General features: G+C 41.3%; 1 protein-coding gene across 4 annotated transcripts in view; it reads right to left on the bottom strand.

Annotated features, from left to right (window-relative positions):
• DLG3 (discs large MAGUK scaffold protein 3) overlaps positions 1-21,737 on the bottom strand; it is a gene marked incomplete at its 5' end in the record, with an annotated part of 70,261 nt that overhangs the window by 40,395 nt on the left and 8,129 nt on the right. For all 4 annotated transcript variants that reach the window (XM_080653381.1, XM_080653379.1, XM_080653380.1 and 1 more), the window contains 2 exons: positions 20,685-20,787; positions 21,430-21,586. In XM_080653381.1, the coding sequence (XP_080509507.1) occupies positions 20,685-20,787; positions 21,430-21,586 (260 nt within the window). The remainder of the gene's footprint in view (positions 1-20,684; positions 20,788-21,429; positions 21,587-21,737) is intronic.

The raw sequence follows: 21,737 nt of genomic DNA, 5'->3' as shown, positions 1-21,737 counted from the left end.
AGGGATTGAAGGTGGGGAACTGCTCTAAAAAATAAACACATTTCCAGGGGGAAAAAATTCCACAAAAGCATTTTCATGCACCATAGAGGGCTGGCAAGAAGCATCCCCATGTAGTCTATGTGACTGTACCGGCAGAAAACAAAACACCTATTCCAACACCTGACACTCCCCCTTCACTCAGCAAAGCAACCTGACCTTCAGCTGGGTATTAAGATGAAATGCTAAAAAGCCTAAAGGGGAGGGAATGGAGTTTTAACTCACAAAGTAACCTCTTCTCAACAGTTTCTTTTTGTTCACGCTGGTACCAATGAAGCCAACAGCTTAGATTCATGTGCTTTCATTCTTCATGCACTGGTGTTATAGTGATTTGTCCTCATTACCTACTCCAGTCTCTGAAATCCTACAGGAAGTAGTTAAGTCGCTGACTCACCCATTAAATGTTGGGGGCGGGAGAAACAGCAGCAGGACAATGTCCCTGTTCTGAGGGTTACCTGACAACACAATATAAATGAGGCATCCCAATCTAAAGGTAGAGGGTGGTGACTGATCTGTCAGAAGCCCTGGACTGCCCAAGAGCGCAACAGTAGGACTGTATACTTCTAGAGCCTGCCTGGGCACTGGCCCCATCCCAGGGTTTGGCCCTCCATCCTGGCCCTCTCTAGTTGGCTCCTGTGCTTCTCACTCATGGGCTAAAAGGAGAACCAGGTGAGACAAAGAGATTTTTGACAAGGCAGCCCTTTCTTGGGGAAGATAAGTAAAGGGCAGAAATATGCATTAAACCCAGAAAAAAATACACCAAACCTATCCTTAATACGTTTTTCCCCTCTCACAACTTGTTTATATATTCCCTTCTTTGGAATTGACTTGCCTGCTGAACTCCAACTTAATAGCAGGTCATGGCAGTTGCTTAGTAACTACGTTACTTAAAAAAAAAAAAAATCCTTTAAAAAACAACCACTATACCACCATTTCCTCAAAGCTCCTAATCCAAGGTTGATAATACTGGGCCAGAGGGCCCACTTAAAATAGACTACAGAAAGAGAACAAGGCTATTGCTTTAAGGAATCCACTTTCTGTTTTCTACTTGCTACTAAGTTTTCAAGTCTATTAAATTGTGTTTTATTCATTTTTTCCCTATTCAGATGATCCCCTTGAGTTTCAGATGCTCAATAGTTCTCAGCTTTTATTTGTAGAGTTATCTAACATCTACTAGGCACAGAGTAGCCTCTGAATAAATGATTATTAGGTAAATGAGCAAATTAGAAAACTGTGCCCAAGTCGACACTTCTGTTCTTAAACTAATAAACCTAATGGTTTATTTAACTGATGGCTGCCAGCTTCACTGAGGGCTTGGAAAGGTAGTTAAGAAGTATTCCCATTTACTTCCTTACCAAGGTTAACTGTTGGAAGCAATTGGGATATGTTTTCTAAACACCCTTCTGATATGTTAATAACACACAGTGGGCATCTGATTAAGAGACTTTGTTTATAATAAAGAAAAAAACTAATTCTAACATAAAAACTCTTTAAAATAGTCTTAAGATATATAGTACCTCATCTTAATATTTAGAGGCACCATTTTCCAAGAACAGAAGCTTCACTTAAAAATTATCTGAATTTCGCCCGACCAGTATTGCTCAGTGGTTGAGTGTCAACCCATGAACCAGGAGGTCACGGTTTGATTCCCAGTCAGGGCACGTGCTTGGGTTGTGGGCTCCATCCCCAGTAGGGAGCATGCGGGAGGCAGCTGATGGAAGATTCTCATCATGGATGTTTCTATCTCTCTCTCCCTCTCCCTTCCTCTCTGAAATCAATAACAACATATTTTAAAAAAATCATTTGAATTCGGCCTGGTCAGGTGGCTCAGCTGGTTGGAGCTGGGTCCAGTACACGAAAAAGGTTACAGTTCTATTCTTGGTCAGGGCACAGGCCTGGGTTGTGGGTTGCATCCCCAGTCAGGATGCATATGGGAGGCAACTGATTAATGTTTCTCTTACATTGATGTTTCTCTCTCTCTCTCTCTCTCTCTCTCTCTCTCTCTCTCTCTCTCTCTCTCTCTCTTCTCCACCCTCCCTCCCTTCCTCTCTCCCTTTTCCTCTCCCTTTTCCTTCCTACCTTCCTTTCTTCCACTCTCTGAAAATCAATGGAAAACATATCCTCAGGTGAGGATTTAAAAAAAAAAATAATCTGAATTCTAAGGCCTCACAATTTGCCAAGGTCCCCTTCCACTCATAACTAATAATTATGTGAAAGTCACTGCCAAGGAAGCCCACAAGACCAGCCTCAACTCAAGGGCCCACTTCAAATATGCTACTTTAAAACACTTATTACTAAAATCTCATCTACTTAACTGCGTTTTATTCATTTTTCCCATTCAGATGAACCCAACCATTTGTGACCCACAAAGATGTCCATGGTGAATCATCACATCCCTTGTCCCCTTTGCTTATCACAGAGAATAATGAGAGGGAGGGGGCACAATTAGTGGTCATTTCCCCAAACACAGGGTTTCTCACTGATCAACTGGGGTGCCTCTGAAAGATCATGGACTCTACCACAGACACTGACTCAAAACCTATTGAGCAGGCTCAGGAATCTGCATTTTTACCAAGCATCAATTGTTATTAAGTATCGTGATTCTGATGCCCAATAAAGCTTGAAACTGCTGGTCTTGGATTACAAAATTGAGTTTTGTTTTATTCAGAGAAAAGATAAGGTACATTGTGTCTCAAAAGGAAGGTAAGGCAAGAGAGTTGCCCTACCCTCTCAAAAAAAAACCAAAATCCTGACAATATAATTGCAAATCCCACAGGAAAGGAAAGTGCTAAAGAGGCCCCTGTCCAATGTGCCTGCAAAGAAAGTTAATGAGTTTACAATTTTTTAATTATAAAAGTAGCACATGATTTTTACAAATTTTTAACTTTTTTCTTTAGAAACTCCTGTTATCATTTCCCCATCCCACTACCCAAAAGTAATGAGTTAGTATTTTTCGTATGCATCCTTCCAGACTTACTTCCATATATACTAGTAGTTGGCCTTGAACAACACAGGTTTTAACTGCGCAGGTCCACTTGCACAGTTTTTTTTCAATGAATACTATAAGTGTATTTTGTCTTCCTTATGATTTCATTTTTTAAAAATATGTTTCTTTATTGCCCTGACCGGTTTGGCTCAGTGGATAGAGCGTCGGCCTGCGGACTGAAAGGTCCCAGGTTCGATTCCGGTCAAGGGCATGTACCTCGGCTGCGGGCACATCCCCAGTAGGGGGCGTGCAGGAGGCAGCTGATCGATGTTTCTCTCTCATCGATGTTTCTAACTTTCTATCCCTCTCTCTTCCTCTCTGTAAAAAATCAATAAAATATATTTAAAAAAATATGTTTCTTTATTGATTTCAGAGAGGAAGGAAGAGGGAGAGAGAGATAGAAACATCAATGATGAGAGAGAATCATTGATCAGTTGCCTCCTGCATGCCCCCTACTGGGGATCGAGCCCGCAACCCAGGTATGTGCCCTTGGCTGGAATCGAACCTGGGACCCTTCAGACCACAGGCTGAAGCTCTGTCCACTGAGCCAAACTGGCTAGGGCTCCTTATGATTTCTTAATAACCTTTTTTCTAGTTTATTATAAGAATGCAGTATATAAAACATATAACATACAAAACATGTGTTCATCGACTATTTATGTTATCAGTAAGGCTATTAGTTAAGTTTGGTGAGAGTCAAAAGTTATATGTCCTTAACCCTTGCATTGTTCAAGGATCAACATGTATCTACTTTTTTCTATACTCTGGTATGTCATAGAAACCCATCCATGTCAGTACATAGAGATCTACCTCATTCTTTTTAATAGCTGCATAGTATTTATTCCATATTATGGATAGACCATAATTTATTCAGTCATATCCCAACTGATGCACATTTAAATTGTTTATAATTTTTTAATATTACTATCAATGCTGCACTATATATTTCTATGAGTATTACCATAGCATGGATTCCTAGAAGTGAAACTGCAGGGTCAAATTATATTCACATGAAAATATTTGACTGGCATTACCACATTGAACCCCAACATTCTGTAACCTTTATCACTGGAAGTGAGGATAAACTGATATTCTAAAGCTTCCAGTACTCTTGAACACAACTTGTTCATTCCTACCTATTATTACCTTCTCCTAGAATTTCTGAGGAAGTGGAGGCAGAATTTACCTTTGAGGACAGATTGATCTTTTGTTTGAGGAAAAACACTTTAATGAGCCTTCTAGTTATGCCAAAGTCAAGTCAAGATTGTATTCTGGAATAGACAAAGAGGAGCCTCAAATGTTCTCTCTGCATAAGCACAGAAAAGGTGGTCCTTCTGTGGGTGGAGTTGCTGGTTCAAAGGGCTTGTCCTAACACTTAACTCCATCTTCCTCCAGAAATATCTATCTCTAGATCTGACCACTCTGCCTCCCCCTACTTGATAACCTCAGGCCAAACCTCCCTGCTACTGTAAATGACACTTTCTTCTCTCTCCCATCTCATTTCCCCGGGCACAATGAGTGTTTCTTCAAGTTTTGCTGCAGCACATCCTAATTGCTTCCTCAATCCATCTATTTCTAACTTTATCTCCTTGACTTACTGTTGATTTTGCCTCTTTATTTTCTCTCTTGCCTTGATCTAGGTCACATTGTGTCATCTCTTCTCTGGACCACTGCTGTACTGCCCGAACTGGGCATCTGCCCCCAGGATCTCCAAATTCCAGTACTGCTTAGATTCTTATTTGGAAAGCCTTCCTAAAACTTCAACTTGTAGCCTTCCTATTCAAGTTTCTATAATAACAGCAACTAAAGTATTTTACTTTAATATCTCAACTAAACTTTTAAAGATGGCTACAACCATCCTCCCCTCACTCCCAGCCTATGTATCCCATCTCTCATTACACAGATCCTCTTGTGAGCTAGCCTGGCTGGAACTCTTTTTTTTTTTTTCTGGCTGGAACTCTTGAACACAACGTGTCCATTCCTACCTGTTATTACTTTCTCCTAGAATTTTCTTCCCTACCTGACACTGAACCACCTTTTTCATCCTAGAAGTTTTATTCATTCATTTATTTATTTATTCAAACATTTATTGAATGTCCACTGTGTTCCAGGCACTGTGAGAATTGCTGGATATATAATGGTAATCAAAACAGTTCCTGGAAATTACAATCATGAAACAAACAACTCTTTAATTACAATCTTAATTATAACTATGACAAATGCTATGAAGAAAATGCTAAGGGAAACTAACAGAGTAGCCTAACCTACTGTGGGGTTGCGGGGGTGGGGGGGCATGAAGGAGATGTTAACAAAGGTTTCCCTGAGGAAGTGACATTTAAGCTGAGCCTTTGAGGATGAAGAGTTAGCAAGGGGAAGAGGCATTGATAAAGCATTCCAGACACAAGGAACAGCACAGTGAGGGTACAAAATATTTGTATCATGGGCAAGTAAAAGGGATACTGGCAGATAATACTAGGGAGGTAGGCGGGTGTCAGATCATGCACGGGATTATGAACTATGGTAAGGATTTTTACTTCTATCCTAAAAAGTCATTCAAAGACTGTAAGTAAAGAAGTGACATGATCAGGGTGTGTGTGTGTGTGGGTGGGTGGGTGTGTGTGTGTGTGTGTGTGTGTCACTTTGGCTATTGTTGGCCAAATAAGTGCGGTACCTTACATGTAAACTTAAGTTTCTTGACAGCAGAGAACCATGCTTTCTCTTTCTGTCTGGGCCCTACAGCCCCCAATATAAGTAACCCCTGCTTTTACTGCATCCAAACCAGCTAGCTCCCTAGCCTCTACTAAAGTATGTCCAATGTTTGGAAGCTCTCCATCCTTTAATTATTAGACAACACTATTCAAGAGAAAATTCATGGGCTCTTTTGCCAGCTGATCCTAATTTTGGTATCTAAAGCAACATACTAGTAAAACATGATCAGTTCTCTTTTTCATAATAGTGTGAAGAAATAGTTTAAAGATGGTTAAAGAGCTAAGAAAGCCTGGAGCAGGTTCTAAGACTACTGAATAAGATTGACTAAAAGGTAAAGTATGAACAGGAGAAGGGGAGGGGGCAAGATTATAAGAGTTTGAGATAGGACCACTGAAGTGTTTAAATAGGAAAGTGATACAATTACGACTATGTTTGGGGGAAGATTATTCTGAGAATGTAATGGAGGACAGAGATGAAGAAAATAGAGACTAGGAACCAATTCTACTACAGACAATGATTTCAAATGCCTGACATAGTATGGGAGCAACTGAAGAAGAGAAAAAAATCAAGAAATATGTTAGATCTAGAAATAGACAAAATTTTATATCTGATTGGATGTAGGGTGAAAAAGGACTAAAAGCAACTTCTAAGTTTTTTCCTAAAAGACCAGGAAAATGCAGGATAATATCAGCCATGATACAGAATGGCCATCATGCCCTATAGGGGCTTAATCACAAGGAACAACAATAGCCTGTAATTATTGGAATCGAGAGTCTAGGTCAGTGGTCGGCAAACTCATTAGTCAACAGAGCAGCAAACCATGCGGTTTGCTGCTCTGTTGACTAATGAGTTTGCCGACCACTGGACTAGACTAAATGTTACCATGTAGTTGGAAGCTGTGAGGATTAGGCAATTGTGGCATATTGTGTGCAAAGAGGTAAAGGGTAGTATATGACAGTGGTCGGCAAACTCATTAGTCAACCGAGTGGCAAACCGCGGCTCGCGAGCTGCATGTGGCTTGGGAGCCGCGATTTCCGGACCACTGGGCTAGACCATCAGCCAATGACTGAAGGGTCCTGGGTTCACAGGAGACAACCAATCCATGTGTCTCTCTCACATTGATGTTTCTCTCTGTTTCTCCCTCTCCCTTCTCCACTCTCTCTAAAAATCAATGGAAAGATATCCTCAGGTGAGGATTAACCAGAATGGCCATCATATCCTCAAAATAAGTTATCTCTTCTCCAGACTAAATATTCCTACTTCCTTAATCATTCTTCATCTAACATGGTTTCCATGTCCTCCACTACCTCACCCTTTTAAAATCTAGTGCCCAGCATTTGTGGTGATGTCATTTCCTTTACAAAACTATTAGCTCCTTGATGTGGTTTTTGTTTCTTTCTCAAAGTTTAGCATGGCACCCCCAATTGAGTCAATGAACTTTTATTGACTTTGTTAACTTGCTATAAAGATCCTACAAGACAAACCTGGACACTGCAATTCTCAAGTTCTGCTTCATCATGAACTAATGTAAGAAAACATAATATAAAACTTTCTCCTTCCACCCACCCCTAAAAATGCTAAAAACTGACCAAGAAAAAACACAAACCACTTAATAGCCTAATAATGTATCAAAAGGGCCTGAAACTACAATGTCCACTAATAAAAACTGGACATTCACCCAGGCCAGCATGGCTCAGTGGTTGAGCATCAACCTATGAACCTGGGGGTCACGGTTCAATTCCCGGTCAGCACACATGCGGGCTCGAGCCCCAGTATGGGGCATGCAGAAGGCAGGTGGTCAATGATTCTCTCTCATCATTGATGTTTCTCTCTCTCTCTCTCTCTCTCTCTCTCTCTCTCTCTCTCTCTTCCTCTCCCTTCCTCTCTCAAATTAATAAAAATAAAAATAAAAAACTGGGCATTCATCCAAGCCTCCAAATCCATCTCCCCTCTCAAATCTATCTACCTTCCTAATGACAGAAAAAAACTGTCTCCTCAGAATTAAAAGTGACACTTCTCAGTCATATTTTACAAAGCTGAAAGAGAATCAGGTTCCCAACCCATATAAAGTTTATTTGGTCCTATTTAATTCTGGGTAGGAAAATGTTGTAGAGATAGGAAACAAATGGTAGCAACACAGGGTACGTATTCTGTGTGCTATATAGATTACCAATGATTTGAATAAAGATAAAAAAAGGGAAATGCTACAAAATAAACTGAAAGCTTTGCTTACCAAATTTGGAAATGACAATGAAGCTGAGGAGACAACTGGGTCACAGAATTCAGACACAGATTGTGACAGGGAGAAACAATGGGAAAACACAAATAAAAATAAAGTAAGAAAGAGAGATATAATTTCTTGACCTTGAGTCCCCACACAAATACTGAGTAGGGAAGACAGGCCTGAATAATAGCACATCTGGGTTGGCTTATAAACACAAAAGAAGTCAATAGCTGCCCAAAGACTCATTTGTTCTCACAGAAGTGCAGGTGTTCCAATCTCAAACCCATACAGCCCTCATTTGCCATTGCTGAGCTGCCCTGAACTCAAAGGAATCAACCATTGTGAAAATGTATATAGAACTCTAGTGGGAATGAAGTGACAACCTCATGAGAGAGTCACAGATTTTGATGAGTATGAACTGTGTTTTAGGTTTCTATAGCTCCTTTTGGAGTGCAAACCCTCAGGATATGTTTGAATTACAAGCACCTGTCCCAACAGTATAGCTCAGGTTTTCAAAAGAAATGGATGGAGATGAAAGAAAAATGAGTCCATCAAGAAGATACCTGCCAGTGTGGAGATATGTATATGAATCACAAATAGCACAACATTTTTAAATATCACAAACTTGTCTGTATAAAAACAATATGAAGTATATAACTTGGGTTAGTTTCTAATTATGGGGCCCACAATTTAAAGACTCTGACACCTCTAAAACTGGACAATTTCTCAGGGCCCTTCAAATTTTGACATAATTATGGTTTCATGACCAAATCAACGAGTTCCATAAGGTATCAAACCAAGGACTACTTTAATTTAAAAAAATTTTTAATCCTCACCGACGATATTTTTTCCATTAATTTTTAGAGAGAGTGAAAGGGAGGAGGAGGAGAAAGAAAGAGAAACATCGATGTGAGAGAGACACATCAACTGGTTGCTTCCTACACATTCTGGGGCCGGGATCAAACCTGCAACTGAGGTATGTGCCCTTGACTGGGATTCGAACCTGTGACCCTTGGGTCCATGGGCCAACCCTCTAACCACTGAGAAAAACCAGCCAGGGCTAACTTAATTTTTTAAAATATGATCTAGAAGAGGGAAATCCTCACATCTGCAAATAATCCTAAGCTCTTTGGGTCAAATTAATACCAAATCAATGAGCATAAATTGCAAAAAAAAAAAAAAATTCTAAAGGCTATGTGAGAGGGCAGAAAAGTGACAAACAGGGCTCAATATTGCTTGAAGAAAAATAATGCCAGCTCTACTTTTAGAACAATAGGCTTGGAATTCTGACTAACCCAGAACAGAAACAGTGTCATTGTTCTGGTCCCTGCACTGTCACAGTGTGCTTCCTCAGCCATACACACATAGCCTGCGTTCTGGATAGCACCCTGATACTGGGAATGAAACAGAAAAGAAGACATGCCAGATTAGCATGCCATAAAATATTCCAGTTTATTCCTATTGAGGAGATATTTCTGTCCCTCAAAGAGCTCAGTGAGGATGTAGGAAGAACTACTGAGCAAAAGTACTATAGTATATAAAGATTTCATTACACTCAGCCACCTGGTCTGAAAATAAGTAGAATGAAAAATACTTTGATTTCATATCAAGCTAAGAAAAAGTTATCCACAGGACTTGCTATTGGTTCTACTCACCCATTCCAGATCACCAAGCAGATCAGGGTAAAAGCCTCAAATAGGGCCTTTTCTCTATTTCAAAGGAATTTCATATAGCATATTCATATGCAAGATTAACAAAGCATTTAGCATCTTTAACCCATAAGCCAAAGTATATGTAAGAACCACCCCAAGACAAAACAGCTTATTCAGAAAACATGGGAATGAAGATAGAATTATACCTTTCTCTGCTCTCAAGGTAGTGGGTACTCTTATTCCTAACAATCATTTTCATTTAACAGAGATGAAGCAATATAGTGACTGAAACATCTTATGACTAAGCTTGCTAACTTGAGTTAATGTAATTTCTATGTTTTACCACATCAATTGAAAGTCTAGATTCAAATGTTCTTCACTCCAATAGGATCACATATTCTCTGACAATCTTTATTGGGGTATCAACTGAATCTCTTTTGAGTAAAGTTTCATGGAAGGAACCCAGAAAATGGGTCCTACAGAAAGAAAATACTCTTCTTGTTATTTGCCCAAATATCTGTGGTCATTTTTCAGTAACTGACAATCCCAGAGTAAAATATTACAGAAACGAAAAAGAAACACAAAACCCAAATTGTGTGTGTGTGTGTGTGTGTGTGTGTTAAAGGTGACACTTCAAAAACGGTAGGAAAAGGAATTATTTAATAAATGTTACTGAGGTGATTCATTAAACATTTGGAGCAAAAATAAGACAGTATCCTACCTTATATCATAAATAAACTCCAGGCAGGTAAAGCTTTTAAATGCAAAATAAAAACATTAAATAACTAGCATAAAACAAAGATAGAGCCCTGGCTGGTGTGGCTCAGTGGATAGAGCGTCGGCCTGTGGACTGAAGGGTCCCAGGTTCGATTCCGATCAAGGGCATGTACCTTGGTTGTGGGCACATCCCCAGTCGAGGGTGTGCAGGAGGCAGCTGATCGATGTTTCTCTCTCATCGATGTTTCTAACTCTCTCTCCCTCTCCCTTCCTCTCTGTAAAGATCAATAAAATATATTTTTTTAAAAAAACACAAAAAAAACAAAGATAGATATTTATTTGCTCCCACAGTAGGGCAGACCCTTCCAAACCTATGGGCAGAGGCATAATACACAAAAGAAAACAATGATAGATTTGACTAGATAAAAACATTTTTTTAAAGCAAACTACAAACTGGGGAAAATCTTTGCAGTATATTTCACAAGACTTAATATTCCAACTACATTAAAACTTTTACACATCAATTAGAACTGATGAACAGGCCGGCTGGTGTGGCTCAGTGGTTGAGCATCAACCTATGAACCAAGAGATCGCAGTTCGATTCCCAGTCAGGGAATATGCCCAGGTTGCGGGCTCAAGCCCCAGTGTGGGGTGTGTAAGAGACAGCCGATCAATGATTCTCTCTCATCATTGATGTCTCTCTCTCTCTCTCTCTCTCTCTCTCTCTTCCTTCCTCCATGAAATCAATAAAAATGTATTTTAAAAAAATGAACTGATGAACACATCTTAACAGAGAAACAGGGAAAGGACATAATCAGGCAATTCACACAAAAAAATCACCAATGACATATACACACTTACAAACACACACAAATGTTCAATTGGATTATTAACCAAAGAAATACAAATTAAAATACAAATTAAATAACATTTTTACCTATCAAATTTGTAAAGATTTTAAAAAAGAATGCTCCGTGTTAGCAAGAATCTCAAAATATACACTCTTATACTGTTGGTGGAAGTGGAGAATAATTTAACAAAATATATCAAAAGCCTTAAACACCCTGGCTAGTGTGAGTCAGTTGGTTGGGCATTGTTGCCCTCCTTCCCCCCACTCCTAGTCAGGGCACATGGCCGGGTTACAGGCTCAATCCCCAGTACAGGAGGCAGCCCATCGATGTTTTGCTTTCACCTCAATATTTCTCTCTCTCTCTCTCTCTCCCTCCCTCCCTCCCTCCCTCTCCCTCCTTCTCTCTTTAAAAATCAATTTAAAAAATTTAAGTCTTAAACATTTTTATACCCTTTGACCCCAAAATTCCACTCCAAGGAATTCATTCTGAGCAAACAATCAGAGTCACAAAAAGCTTCATACAAGAACATCCATCAAAGAGTTAAGATTTTAAAAAAATGGAAATGCCTAAATATCCACCAATAAGGGAATAGTTACATGAATTATGATACACACAATGCAATATTACATAACTATTAAAAACCATGTTTTAAAATATATTTTTATTGATTTCGGAAAGGAAGGGAAAGGGAGAGATAGAAACATCAATGATGAGAGAGGATCATTGATCAGCTGCCTCCTGCACACACCCCACTGGTGATTAAGCCTGCAATCAGAGCTTGTGCCCTGACCAGGAATCGAACCATGACCTCCTGGTTCACAGGTTGATGCTCAACCACTGAGCCGCACTGGCCAGGCTTAACAACCATTTTAATTATGGCATATGTTAAGTTAAAAAAAAAGGGAGCCCCAGCTGGTTTGGCTCAGTGGATAGAGCGTCAGCCTGCAGACTGAAGGGTCCCGGGTTCGATTCCAGTCAAGGGCACATGCCCGGGTTGTGGGCTTGATCCCCATTAGGGGGTGTGCAGGAAGCAGCCGATCAATAATTCTCTCTCATCATTGATGTTTCTCTCTCCCCTCTCCCTTCCTCTCTGAAATCAATAAAAATATATGTTAAAAAAGGAATATAAAACTGTTTAAATACAATGATCCCAATCTTGAAAGAGATACAGACATACATATTAATATTATATACTATACAAATTTGGTGGAAAATATACACATAGTGGTTATTTCTGGAGATTATTACAGGTGATTTGAATTTTTTTTACTGTGTATTTTTCTGTATTTTCCAATTTTATATAAATCTAAATGTAATACTTTTCTATCCAGGGATAAATAAATACAATTTGAGGGGAATAGGGAGGCAAAATGAACAAGAAGAGTCCATGGACAAAGCCAGGACACACATGCACTAGAAACTCCCCTCCACACTATTCCTGGATCATTCAGCATTTTCTTCTGGGATTGAACATTCAACCAGTTACAGACAACACTATTGTCACCCGGTCATCTGATCCAAGAGTGGATCAAAGAAGCCTTGCAGTGCCTTATTGGAATCAAAATATACCATATCTACCATATTTCCCTAATCTACCAGTCCATGAAAGCAATCTGCTTAGTCTGACATGATTTGTTTGACATTGGTGAACCTATACTGGTTCATGTGATCACCACTTCTTTTTCTCAGTGTTTATAAACAACTCCTAATAATATAGTCTAGATTTGAAAAATTCTCTTTATCCTTTTTGAATGACATGTATCCAGATTCCTAATGTACAAATTTATATAAATTATGTTACTCTTCTTCTATGAGTATATTAAAATTTTTTATCATTTAATTTCATCAAGTGGAAAAATCCCCAAATCTCTAAGGCCTTTGCTTTTTTAAGACATCTAAATTCAGTGAAAAGTAAACAAAGGTCCATTTCAAGAGGATGAAAGCCTTATCACAGGAAGAAAGAAGATAAGACCCTCTTAAACCAAGACTATTATTAGTTCAAGATTATGTGATTCAGTAAGAGTTTAGGTACAAACAGGAACTTATAAACTGAATTCATAACTCACTTCCACTTATCTAACATAGAATTGTGGAAAAGAAGTCTAAAGCTTTAAACAAAGCAACAGTGTAAATATAAGGGTAAAGTTTTCAACAAGCAACATATTAGAGTAAAAAGAAATCCCCAAAAGCTCTAACTACATAAGAAATAACTCATTCTCCTGGTCATATATTATTCTAACCATTCAGGAGAACCAATGTTTTGCAGACACCAAAGCTCCTAGGATTTTGCCTCAAACCATCTAACAAGGACAAGAAAGCACCTGTGTAGTTAGGTTCAGAAATCATTGTCAACTCTAGCTACTATGTCTTTGGGCTACATGGAAGACACAAAAGGCCAGCTCACCCATTTATATGAAGTTCAGTTCCAGCAGGCAAAACTGGACAAAAGGTTAACAATTTTTTTCTCTTCTAAGTTTAAAAAACAGGGTGGGCCTAAAACAGTGCAACCACTTTGGAAAAAAGTCTGACAGTTTGAAAATGTCATTACCTCATGACTCAGCAATTCCACTCCTAGGTATATATACCCAAAAGAATTGAAAACATATGACCACCCAAAAACTTGCCCATGAATGTTCATAGAAGCAGTATTCACAATATTCAAAAGGTGAAAACAACCCTAAGGTCCATCAACAGATGAATGGATAAACAAAATGTGGTGTATCCATAGCATGGAGTATTATTTAGCCTTAAAAATGAATGAAGTACTGGCACATTCAAAACAGTATGCCAAGTGAAGGAAGCCAGATACAAAAGATCACATGTTGTAGGATTCCAATTATATGAACCATCCAGAAAAGGTAACTTTATAGAAACAAACGATTAGTGGTTGCCTGGGGCTAGGAGAGGGGAGGGATTGGGAGGAGATGGGGATTGTCTGCTAATGGGACAGGGTTTCCTTTTAGGGTGAGAAAAATGTTCTAAAATTGATTGTGGAGCTAGATGCACCACTCTAAACAATCTAAAAACCATTGAATTGTAGTACACTTTAAATGGGTGAGTTGTAAGGTATGTGAATAAGCTGTTTTTAAAAAACAAAAAAGTTGAGCCTTAATCATTTTTATCAGGTAAGCATTCATAGCTAAAGTCATCTATACCCAATCTTTAAGCCCCTCCAGCACAGTGTTAACAGTAAAACTTAGTCCCTTATCCTCTTGGTTCCCTCTAATCACCTGAATAATAACATAGTTGGCCTGCTCTGGGCTCAAGTCAATTTGGAAACTGTGAGAATCAAATTAGGGGACCAAGCAAAAAAAAATTGAATGACAAACAATAAGCACATAAAAAGATGCTCAACATCTTAGCCATCAGGGAAATTCAAGTGAAAACCACAATGAGATATCACTTCACACCCACCAGGATGGCTACAATAAAAAGACTGGCATTGACAAGGAAGGGTTGGTGAGGATGTGGACAAATTGGTAACCTCACACTGCTGGTGGGATGGTGAAATGGTGCAACCTCTGTGGAAAACTGCCTGGCCATTCCTCAATAGGCCTATGATCATATATATATTTCCAGGAAAATGAAAACAAATGTCCATGCAGAAACTTGCATACAGATGTTCATAAGAAGCATTATTCATAATAGCCCAAAAGAGGGAAAAAGGCAAATGCCCATCAACTGATGAATGATGGGTAGACAACTGTAATATATCCATATAATAGAATATTATTCAGCTATAAAAAGAAATGAAGTATTAATCCATGCTACAACATGGATAAACCTTAAAAACACTATGTTAAGTGAAAGAAGTCAGTCACAAAGACTATACAGGGTGGGGCAAAAGTAGTTTTACAGTTGTTTGTATGGAAAATAATACAATGATTAATAAATAATAATACAAGAATAAATTATGTTTCCCATACTCACAACTGTAAATCTACTTTTGCACACCCCTGTATATTACACAAAATGTCCGGAATAGGCAAATCCAAAGAGACAGGAAGTAGATTAGTGGTTGCTTAGTGCTGAGGGGGATGGGAGCGTGACACTTAAGTGGTGCAGTTTCTTTTTGGGGTGGTGGAAATGTTCTAAAATTGATTGTGGTGACGGTTGCACATTTCTATAAATATTCTGAACACCACCGAACTGCACCCTTAATGAGTGAATTGTAAGGTCATAACAATTGAGTGACAAATACAACTCCATTTCACTTGAAGAAATTAGAAATGCCTACTTACTGCATTAACATTCTTAAGCCTGCACACATTTGCCATTAATTCAAACAAACCAACTCCCAATTTTTGGCTCCTTCTGCGGTTCCCCCCACAATATTATTCTGTGGTAGTCTTCCTAATCCCACTTTCCTTTTGAAGGAGAGGGGGGTCTCCCTCAGGCTTCCAGTAGCCCCTCTACCTCCAGGTTACTTTTTCCTTTGGTGCAGGAGTTTGTAGCCATCAACACTAAAAAGGTGACATTTGGGAGTTGGTTTTACTCCATTTGTTAACAGCTCCTGGCACCTGAAGAGTCTCAGAGCAGTATATTTTGTTATGTCCAGAAGTATTTAGGTAGAGAGAGGGGGAGGGTCACAGCTTCTCTGCTATGGTGGGTGGTAGTTGTGACCTAGTAGCAAAAGCCTGGGACCCGAAGTTCTCAGAAAACCTGACTTCAATTTTTGATTCTGCCCCTTACTGACCGTGTGGCCTTGAGCAAGTCTCTCAACCTTTCTAAGCTTCATTTTCTTCATCTGTAAAATGGGGATAATACTGTCTATCCCACAGGGATATCCGAAATGCTTACAAAGCCATCTGGAACATAGAGATACTCGATAATTCAATTCAACAAAACACATGCCATGCTCTGGACTAGGTGCTGGGGATACAGATAAATACAGTACCAGCTGCCTTCAAATTGTTCAGTATAGAAACGCTGTTAACAGGTTTCATTTTCTTCCTTCCCTATATCAGCCTTCTTTTAGGATGGCAACAGGCAGTTCAGGACTTTATTCTTTGCCTTTATAAACTTTCATCTCTGTGCTCCCAAGAGAGATCTCATTGATAGGGTAGCAGCTATGTTTACATCCTTGAAAGTTACTTAGTTATGGGGAAATATCCCTTTTATACTTTCAAGTTATTATGAACACTGATTCTTAACTCTTCCAGGCCTTACCTGAAGATGTTTCCACGGTGAAAGTGTGCTTATTCAGCACTTTAAAATAAGTATGGAAAACTCTCATTCTCTCTTACTCCCTGTAACCCCCGCCTTTCTGGATTTACATTCCAGTTGAAAAGACTGGTCACAAAGAATCAGTTCCCAGTTTAGCTAACTTAGTGACCAATTTCTGGCTCACCTCCTGATTTAGGGTTCAGGTTCTACTCTATAAACAAAGGGCTTTCCAGAAAAACACTAGTTCAGTTTATAAACAAAGCTATCACAAAGTAACTAGAGGAGAAAATGTAGGAAGTAGTTTCTAAATCAAGATGTATTAGCATGAAACACATCCTTCCCTTCGTGGAGCAAGTCCACAAGTCACAGAAAAATATTTTTCATTTTTAGAATAGATTGGAAAAGAGCCTTTGCCAAGAGCCAGTTGTTTAAATTTTCAATTTGAATTTAAAGCAGAATTATACATGCCCAAGAACATCATGCTATTTTTAGCTAATAGGTAGGATTGCTGTGTCCACAACAGTTTAGAGCAATCAGGAGTGAAACTATTAAACAGCATTTCTCACTGTGGCACCTTTATCACTTAGTACTTCTATTTTAATATTTTTCAAGGCTCCATCATAAAAATATGTGTAAAGCACCCATGCTAGGCATAATACAAAGTTCAAATAGATAGCCACAGTCTCTATCTTCATTATGGGTTTACATTAAGCAAAACAGATATATGAAAAAATCTCAAAGTTAGAGCATTCCCACCGAGCTGCCATCCAGCCTCTCAGTGTCCAGGGGAGATATACCTATCACTCTCCCAATAATTGCACCCTTTTTATGTATTAAAAGGAGATGATTAATGAAAATATTCTAAAATTGACTGACCATGGATGCACAATTCTGTGAATGCACTAAAAGCCACTGAGTTGCACACCTAAATGGGTGAATTTTATGGTATATGAATTATATCTCAGTTAAGCCATTTAAAAAGGAACAATTGTTCTTATTCTGTTCTAATTAGTCAAAGCTATTTTTCAAAGCTCTCATACTAAAGAATATCTAGCTAAAGGCTACACTGATTTGGCAATGCTGCTTTAGTAGCCACAATGGAGATTAATCTCCCCTTGCACATACATCTCTTTCCCCCATTCTCTTTCCCTAGTCTCTCTTTCCCTAGTTCCTTTCCAGGTGTTCCTCTGCTCTAGCTAGGTCTTAGGTCTCTCAGGTATTCGCAAGCACAATTGGTCCTAACTGGTGGACCTCAGGATTAAACCAACTGCAGACCCTCAGCAACTTTCCTCTCAAGACCTTAGACGAGTCAAATCCCTCTGCTCCTGTCGCTGTTTCGGTTTGCACAATGAGGGGTTGGACTATATAATCCTTTCCAGCTTCCATATTCCATGTAAAAAAATAAACACTTACTTGGCCAATAACATGTGGACTCTGCCATTTTAGCCAACAGACATATGTTTGGATTATTCATTTTGTAAATACCCATGTGATACAATCTTTTAATGAACAGTATCTATATATATAAAAGCCTAAGTGACTGTTTGTTCAACCGGTAGCTATGATGTGCACTGACCACCAGGGGGCAGATGCTCAATGCACATGCATGAAAACATGGAACAGACTGATGAATCTCAGAGGGGGGAGGGTGGGAAGAGATTAACCAAAGATCTTATATGCATACCAGAGACCCAATGCACGGATTCTTGCACCAGTGGGGTCCCTCAGCCTGGCCTGCGGGGATCAGGCTGAAACCAGCAGTCTGACATCCCCTGAGGAGTCCTGGATTGCGAGAGGGTGCAGGCCAGGCCGAGGTGCCCCACTGGTGCACGAATCCGTGAACTGGGCCTCTAGTTTAATATATTTATAAAATGATCAACATGTAGTCCATATTTTAAAAAACTATCACTTTATCAAAGGAAATTCAGAGCCCAACACGGAATGCTTGATAGTCCCTATAGAGCTGTCTCCAAGGGTCCATTTTTGAATGAGAAAAAAAAAAGAGCTTTTGCATGTTGGTATCCTGTTGGATTTACCAAACCGAAAAAAGAAGATTGGGGTGGCAGAGCTTTAACAGCAGTGGCCCAACTGAATCTTAAGAGAAGAAAGGCTTTGTGTAGCAAGTGGTAGAGAGACCTAACATAAGACAGCACCTCAACATACATTATACACTCTCAGAAATAGTCTGAGAGCAGTGAACACTTCAGGAATCCTTTTACCCTGGACAACTTGCAGCTTTGTATGGAAACCAGTTACATTCCCCCAACAAAACTCACAAAAATATGTAGTCACCAGTTTCCAACACCCTACCACCAGACAAATTCACAGTATTGTTTCCATGCGCCCAACATCAGAGAGCAAAACCGAAAGAAACACATCAATTTCTCCTACCTACACACACATACACACACACACACACACACACACACACACACACGACAGAAACCATTTTCTCTGCAGAACCTACATTATCAAAGTTGTGGGCATGAAATGGATACATACCGGTTGCTAATAAAAATCAGATGGTTAGCTCTACACTAAGAAGCCAACAGCAAATGCAGAAATCATAAAAACAATAACCCTAAGGTTTGTTTCTTATCTTTAAGCTGAACAACAAACATGGAGAGAAATGACTCAGAGTGTCCATCTTCATCTCTCCCATTACCTCAGCCCAGCCAGCTCTCCTGTTAGTTACCTCCCTACACTAGTGCAGAAGGTGCAGGCCCCTCTCTTCTTTCCCTTCAGGCTCTTGGCTGGAGGTACTGAACCAGAGTGAGGGAGGGCGGAAAGGACAATGGTAGGCGCTTTAGATCCCTTAGGGCTTGAGGACAGGGCCCCTAGCCTTTCTCTTTCTCATCAAGGAACCAGCGCACCTGCCAGGGAGAGGTCCCTTCCTCCACCTTAGTAACTGGCCCATGGGGCCTAGATGTCCGAAGAGCCTGAGAGTTGCAGCCCTCAGAGACAAAAGCTGGGCTAACAAAGAGGAGGGGGGAGGCAAAAGAAGTCGGTGCAAACAAAAGCGTGGGTTGGGGGCTCTGAAAAGGCCAAGTCTATCTCTGGTGTTCCCAGAGGTAGCCGGGTTTGGTGGATTCAAGAGCGTGGGGGAGGAGCGCTTTAGAAAATTCCTCTGAGGTTAGGGATTAGGGAGCTGCTACGAGAGGGCCAAGGCCCTGGGGCACAAAGCGGGCAGAACTGGCTGGGAGAGGTGATGGCAAAGAGATGCCGCAGAAGGGGCCCGGGAACGGGAGAGGGTCGCTCCCTGGACACGGGAGGGTCCCCCAAGAGGTGATCCAAGCTGTGCCCGCAGGGGCTGAGGGAAGAGACAAAGGGGGGGCAGTGTTGGAAAAGAGAGTCTGAGAACAGAATCGTAGAGAGAGGCTCAGGCGGACAAGGAGGGGACCTGACCCCCGCCCTCGTCCGCCCCACCTCACCTGGCGCCGGTCCGAGTCCAGGTCTAGTGCTGAGAAAGCGCCAGCTCCAGCCGCCCCTACGTCCCGCGCGGGAGACCACGGACACAAAGCGGGGCGCGCTAGAGGAGGGGAGGAGGGGGAGAGGGACGGCAGGGAGGAGGAGGAGACGCCTGAGGCGCACGAGGGGGTAGGAGGGGCGCCCGCCGCCTGGGTCAGGGGGTGGGGCGTGCGGCTGGAGGCCTCGCTTGGCCAGCCAATGGTCACTCTGCCGGCCGGCAGGCGCGCCTGCGGGCCGGAGGCTCACCTCCGCACCTGGGCCTCCGTGGGTCCCAGCCAATCAAAGGCCTTAATTTGCATAACCGGCCCCGCCCCCTCGCCCCAGCCCAGGGACGCTCTCTGAGAACACAAAGAAGGCCCCTCATATTGGGGGGAGAGGTCCACTCCAGGTTCCCTACCCCGAGGGTTTGGCATCACCTTTTCGGCTCGTTTATGGGTTTTTCATGATCACCCTGATATGGGAAGGGAAATGGGCGTGGGAGGGAGGGGGTCATAGAGCTTTGGCTCAAGATGTCTTAAGAAGTCGGATCACTTCTCCCTGAGATACTTCTAACCAAGCTACCCTCCTCCTGTTCCAGGGCACACAGTTCTGCGTCTTCGTCTCTGAGCCCCATTCCTTCCCCTCCCCTTTTTCCAGCCTCCCCAATCTCTGTGCTTCCTCCCGTAGGCTGCTGCCCACTACTGGCCTTCTGTTGTACTGCAGCCCTGATCAGCAGGTTCTGACTATAGCCTTCGTAGATGCTCCCTGACTTGCACAAACCTACCCCTGTCCAGAGAGCAAGAGGTTACTGCACTAATGATGCCTATGATGGCAAAAAGCCAACACTTAAAAGTCTAAACTCCTCAAATCATCTTGCCCCTCCTTCCTTCTCCTACCTTCCGGTCTGTACTGGGCCACAATGGTGACTGACTGGCCAGCCCGTTTCAGAGCAGCTGCAGCCTGCTCATGAGTTGCATTCCTCAGATTGACGCCATTCACCTGTTGAAAGAGAGGAGCTATGAGCCATCCCTAACGCAAGAAAGGGAGTCCTATGTCATAGCAGTTAGGAGAGGGAGATAGGTACCCATCCCTAAGCCTTTCTCAATATCCCACCCTTGCCCCTAAGAGGAAACATAAAGGATATGGCATCCCTAGTGTAGTAATTATCTTTATGAGGTCAAATGCCAACCAGGGTTAAGATAAAAGACACATTCATTTCCTCCTCAAGGATAAGTCTCATCTCAGTCTCTGTCCCTCACTAAAGACATCCAAAAGAAAATATGTTTTCTCCAGCTCTTAGCCCTTTATCCATCTCAAGAAGTATTCCTTAGAGAAAGCAAGGTCTCCTCTCCTCGCTTTTATTTTTTTAAAATATATTTTATTGATCTCTTACAGAGAGGAAGGGAGAGAGATAGATAGTTAGAAACATCGATGAGAGAGAAACATTGATCAGCTGCCTCCTGCACACCCCCTACTGGGGATGTGCCCACAACCAAGGTACATGCCCTTGACCGGAATCGAAATTGGGACCCTTCAGTCTGCAGGCCGGCGCTCTATCCACTGAGCCAAACCGGTCAGGGCCTCTCCTCCTTTTTAGACTGGCATGGCTCCCATCCTCCCACCTCGCCTTTGTCTCCTCACCGATAAGATCCGGTCTCCCCTGCGCAGTTCCCCACTCAGGTCAGCTGGGCCTCCTGCCAGGATGAAGGAGACAAAAATGCCTTCTCCATCCTCTCCTCCCACGATGTTGAAGCCCAGGCCTGTAGAGCCCTTGTGCAGGATGATCTTGCGGGGCTCTCTGGTGGGAAAGCAGTGGAAGGGTCAGAACAAGGTAGATATTAACTGGCATCCCTATGAGGGCCTGTCTGGAACAAGAGTCCCTATCACTGAAGAAGGACTTGGGTCCCTATATATGATGCCCTGTTCCTCCCTTTCTCTCCTAGAAACTG

This window comes from Plecotus auritus (assembly GCF_963455305.1).
Source record: "Plecotus auritus genome assembly, chromosome: X".
NCBI lineage: Eukaryota > Metazoa > Chordata > Mammalia > Chiroptera > Vespertilionidae > Plecotus > Plecotus auritus.
Note: the sequence above shows the minus strand (reverse complement) of the source record. Positions and strands in the feature narration are given on the sequence as shown.